The sequence below is a fragment of the Sinocyclocheilus rhinocerous genome, unplaced genomic scaffold (genome assembly GCF_001515625.1).
Source record: "Sinocyclocheilus rhinocerous isolate Xijiao unplaced genomic scaffold, SAMN03320098_v1.1 scaffold729, whole genome shotgun sequence".
In the NCBI taxonomy this organism is placed as follows: domain Eukaryota; kingdom Metazoa; phylum Chordata; class Actinopteri; order Cypriniformes; family Cyprinidae; genus Sinocyclocheilus; species Sinocyclocheilus rhinocerous.
Window position 1 is genome coordinate 43,825 of NW_015664993.1, and position 5,472 is coordinate 49,296.

Sequence of the window (5,472 nt, forward strand, 5' to 3'; positions counted from 1 at the left end):
CATGCTTGGCCACATGTCACGTCACTTTCACTAACCTAGCGCACGTCATCGCATCTGACCAATGAGAGAGAAGGACAGTGGCCTTGTGCCCCGCCCCCAGCTCCATGATGTTCAGTCGCAGGATTCCTCTCCATCGACTCCTTTCGCGCTGCGCTGTCATGGACTCAAAGGTACAGTCAAATGACTAAAATATGATTTAGAACAACCTCCTTTCGTGTGTATTTGACTTTGTACACTGCAGCAGAACGCAGATTGTTCATTCTCAACAGCTGAAAACCAGCTCCGTGTTATTCGGACAACTTCCGCGTCACGCGCTGAGAGCAGATGATCATTTTAAACACGTACATGTTGTGGCTGTGAATGCTGTACTCCGTGTATGTTCTCGTGTCTGGCTGTATGTCTAATGTATATTACTATGCCGTGTCCCCATGTGGTGTGTAAGGTGCTCCGGGAGGCGGCGGAGATCGCTCAGTTGTACCGGGATCAGTGTCGGTTCCCGGCGTTGTGTCGCGCGGATGTGGGACCGGTGATCACGTCACGATACGGCGGACAATACTGCAACGTCTATACAGGTCTACACTCAGCATCAGCATTGACATGCTAAACGAGCTATTGAAACACACAGATTAAACTCATTTGAAGCGAACTGTTAAAACTCTCAGATTTAAACCATCTACCATCATTTAAACACATACATGGGTCTTAGCTTTTAGTTATTGCGCTTGAGCAGAGAAAGGATGAGGCCTGTTTATGCATGTGTCCTGTGTGTGTCATCCATGGTCACACTGTGAACATGCAAACACTCCTCAGACTTGTTTTTACACTCCAGGGGAGTATTGCAGAAAGCAGCTTATGTGACATACTCGGTATGTTTAGGGGTAAGATAGCAGATAAACTCAGCTTTCGGTTCCAAAAACAAAGGTAAGTAGCCATAGAAACTTACTCTCTGAACATAACCTGCTCTGGAGTAGGTTATGCTTCAGGGTTAGTTTACTTCAGCGCTATTAGTGCATGCGTGACCTTATAATATTATATATGATTACAATATAGTTATCAAATATACAAAATACATGCGTGTATATATATATATATATATATATATATATATATATATAATATATCACTATTATAAGTAATATAAGGTAATATTATAGTATTCTAATATGTTATATTTATTGTCATATATAATAGTTATCGATATATATTAGTGGTTCAACGGATCACAAATCTCACGGTTCGCATCACATTACGGTTTTTAACCCACGGATCGGATAATTTTTCGGATCAGCAAGAAAAGAACAATATTTCAATTTAACTTGGGATTCAGTTCGGTGTTCGTGCGCTTCGTGTGTGTGCGGCTGTGTGTGTAGAGAACAGCGCGCGAGTAACGAATCGAGTTCCCTTTCGCCTTTTCTCTCTGGAATTGTTTAAAATTCGCTTGCTTGTGTAAATACGAACAAATTATAAACTTATACTCTATTATGGTTAAATTTTGCAATTAATCCGCGGATCATATGCGTGCCGAACCGTGGGGCTTGGTCCGTACGGATCACGGATCAACTATGATCCGTTTAACCACTAATATATATTAATTACAAAACACTATTATAACAAGATAATGTTTATTTTATTCTAATATATTTATTATATTTTATTGTCATCTCACACATAGTGGATCTGCATTTTCTATAATGTATTTCTATAATAAAAATACATATGTGACATTTCATATTATATAATTAGCATCAAACAAACAATATAACTCTTGTTCTCAGTGATTAAATGAAAAAGAAAAACGACTGCACAACCATCAGTTAGGTGGCGATATGCAGTATGTATGTAATTGACCACTGAACAAAAGAAGAAGAAAGAAGCAGCATGGGTGGATCTGCATTTTCTATAATGTATTTCTATAATAAAAATACATATGTGACATTTCTTATTATATAATTAGCATCAAACAAACAATATAACTCTTGTTCTCAGTGATTAAATGAAAAAGAAAAACGATTGCACAACCATCAGTTAGGTGGCGATATGCAGTATGTATGTAATTGACCACTGAACAAAAGAAGAAGAAAGAAGCAGCATGGTTTCCATGGTGACTGGTCGATTCATCGCTCTGTTGAGAATGTCTTGTGTGTTAACCGTGAACATACTCTGTGTTTACTGGAACCAGCATACCTCGAGTAAGCCAGGTTTGGGTTAATCAACCCAGAGTTCAGGGTATATGTGACGGTAACTTAACCTTGCTTTCTGGAATACACCCCAGTGCTTCTGTTTTAATAAATAATGCAAAAATGGACAAATAATAATAAATATTTTGAGGTACACTATTTACTCCACTTTGCCACACAACACTGCAAACCTTCAGCTTTGAAGTTTGACGTCTTCGTATTGAGCCAAGAGATCATCTGTTGGTCACTTGTCCTCTTCTCATTCAAATTCACAGGTTAGAGTTAATCGAACTTCAACTAGCATATGCAGCAAATTGCGAAACTTCTTTGCACGTCTAGTCACAGGTCGATTCAATGGACAGACTGAATTGATAGTAAATGGTGCAGCAGGTCTGCCAAAAAGAAGAAACTTAAGAATCATTAGCTGGGTGATTGAAATGGCAGATAGCACAAAAGATATCAAAACATGGAGTTTATTTTGCGTATACAGTATTTGATAAAGCACTGTTTATCTAGCAAACATGTTGTGTGTAGCATGCTGATATTACAATACCAGCAAATAACTTTTTTTTTTCAATACACATTGCTTCAAAGCAGCTTTACAAGAATTCATAATGCTAATGTTTTGAATAACTTAGTGCCTTATAGTCCACATTGAGCACTTTAGAGCTATAGACGTGTAAGATTCAGGTTTCTTTTTTAAATTCATAAACACATGTTATAAATAATCTCTCACACATGAGTTTGTCTTTCAGAGTGGACTCAGCGGGATTTGGAGAGGAATGAAAATGTGAAGTTTTGTCGCCAGTACATTGTGTTTCATGATGACAAATCAGTGGTCTACTCCGGACCCTCAGGAAACTGCACAGAAATCAAGGGAGAGTGGGTTCACTTTTTACTCATATGTGATCAAGGAAGGATATTTAAATGCATAGTTCACCCAGAATGGACCGTTATGTCAGCATTTACTTACCGTCATGTCGTTCTAAACCTGTATGACTTGTTTTCTTTTGCGTTACACAAACGGGGAGATACAGTATTCTGATGAATGTTTCGAAGGTTTTTTTCCATACAGTGAAAGTCACGGGTCCAGAACAGCACTGAAACATGGGTTTATCAAAACTTTAATTTTTACTGCTTCTTTAAGCAAGAAGTAAGAAAGTGCACGGGCCTGATACATCACGCTGACGTGCTCTGGCTCTGTGTGTTTAGGCTGCTCAGTGTGGATTCTCTATCCGGTGACATGAAGGCTTATGTCAGCATTTACTTACCGTCATGTCGTTCTAAACCTGTATGACTTGTTTTCTTTTGCGTTACACAAACGGGGAGATACAGTATTCTGATGAATGTTTCAAAGGTTTTTTTCCATACAGTGAAAGTCACGGGTCCAGAACAGCACTGAAACACGGGTTTATCAAAACTTTAATTTTTACTGCTTCTTTAAGCAAGAAGTAAGAAAGTGCACGGGCCTGATACATCACTCTGACGTGCTCTGGCTCTGTGTGTTTAGGCTGCTCAGTGTGGATTCTCCATCCGGTGACATGAAGGCTGTGCTGAGAGAGAGCACCATTAAAGGAGAAGACAAGCAGTTCCTTGAGGTCAGATTGTTGACACAAATCATTTATTTGAGATGCCAGCTGTGCAAATGGCTAGACATCTGAACAAATATGTGATGCCTAGTATTAAAAAATGTGTTCTGGGCCGTATGCATGAAACTCCAAAAATAACATCTCTGAATAGTCTTACACTGCCTGATGTTTAATAGTTTTGCGAATAGGAAATATTCACATGACTTTGAAATTATACGATCTGTAGATATATCTTGGCTGTATCAGTAAAATGCAGGGTATGTGCATCAGTCCAAATTCCAGTGTCATAATTCCAACACATTCTTCTATTGTGAATAGTGTGTGGTTCTCTATGCACACCATCCTGCAACTCTTAAATAGATTAGGATTCCTCTCCTCTAATTGAGGAGCAAAGTCAACACATTATGAATCACACTCATTCTCAAGTCTAGAAATAATAGTCAAATGACGACATTCTTGAAATTGACACATTAAGACTTAAAATATTTCTCTTCTTCAGACATACAGCTCCAAATTGTAAAAGTTGTGAAGTGCAATCCAGTCCCAGCTCAGTGGTAGAGTCGGGTATTCACTAGTTACCATATCTAGTGAGCAGAAAAGGTCCATTTCCACCTGTGCATAAGTATTCAGATTATTTGCTGACTTCTCATGTTGAGATTGTGTTGGCTGTAATTTACCTATGACAAACTCCAGTCTCTAAGGATGTTTATAATAATACAGATACATATGAAAACAGCGTTTTCGTTTTAGAGCGCTCTCGGTCCACACTGGCGTATTTGAGAATTTTCCAAAAGTTCCTCATCCAAACTGAAACATAGGAAAGCACTCAAATCATGAGATGATACAGAGAGACCAGACATAATAAAGTTCTCAAACTGTTCTTCTGGCACAATTATTTTAGCATTTAGCAAAATATCTGCCCATCTACGGGTGCGTGCCCTGGTCGCTCTCAATCGCTATTCCTTGTATAGTCTAATATGTAACTGCCCTCATGTTCTGCCACAGGACAGCAATTGCGAGTACATTTTCTGTCATATTCGCAGGACTGTAATATGAAGATTGTACAATAGCACATAACAGGCACATGCTTGTATAACTATAGATATCTGTTGGTACAAATGTATCACATGACTAAACATGCGTCGTCGTTTTCAAATACCTGCATTTTCACATTCCACACTACAACACTAAAAAAAGGTTTTCAAATGTATCCACTTGTGAGCATCTTCAAAAAGCTCAGTTTTCACAGAACAAAAACGCTGTCTCAGTGTGGATAAAAGGCAAAATCTAGAGAAAAAGATGTGTTGGGATTAGTATAGATGTAGCCTAAAGGACCTCAAGTGGCTGATTAAAAGCTTGGAATTTAACCTTATTAACTCTTTCCCCGCCAGCATTTTTGAAAAAAGTTGCCAGCCACCGCCAGCGATTTTGATGATTTTCACTAAAATTTGATGGCCTTCAGTATCTTTTGCTGTGTGAATATTTGAATATGCAATACACCAAAATAAAGATCAGAGCCTCTACTTTTAAACAAAAAAATCAGTTTTATTCTAGCTTAAAGCATTCTTTTTTATCAACACTTGAATATAGGTAGGTTTCATAAAAAATGCATTATTTTGAGCAAAAAGGTGAGAAAATCAAATTTTTATCAAAAACTACATCTGGATAATATTCAGTACGATTATCAAAGCATAAATCCAGTAAAT

General features: G+C 38.0%; 1 protein-coding gene across 2 annotated transcripts in view; it reads left to right on the forward strand.

The window, feature by feature from the left end:
- The first annotated feature begins 77 nt into the window (after nt 1-77).
- The window catches only part of LOC107730641 (acylamino-acid-releasing enzyme-like), a 46,994-nt gene continuing 41,599 nt past the window's right edge, over nt 78-5,472 (forward strand). The window contains exons 1-4 of one of the 2 annotated variants that reach the window (XM_016541503.1): nt 78-170; nt 443-572; nt 2,933-3,059; nt 3,688-3,775. In XM_016541503.1, the coding sequence (XP_016396989.1) occupies nt 105-170; nt 443-572; nt 2,933-3,059; nt 3,688-3,775 (411 nt within the window). In that variant the 5' untranslated portion in view covers nt 78-104. The remainder of the gene's footprint in view (nt 171-442; nt 573-2,932; nt 3,060-3,687; nt 3,776-5,472) is intronic. The other variant, XM_016541504.1, reaches the window with a different exon arrangement.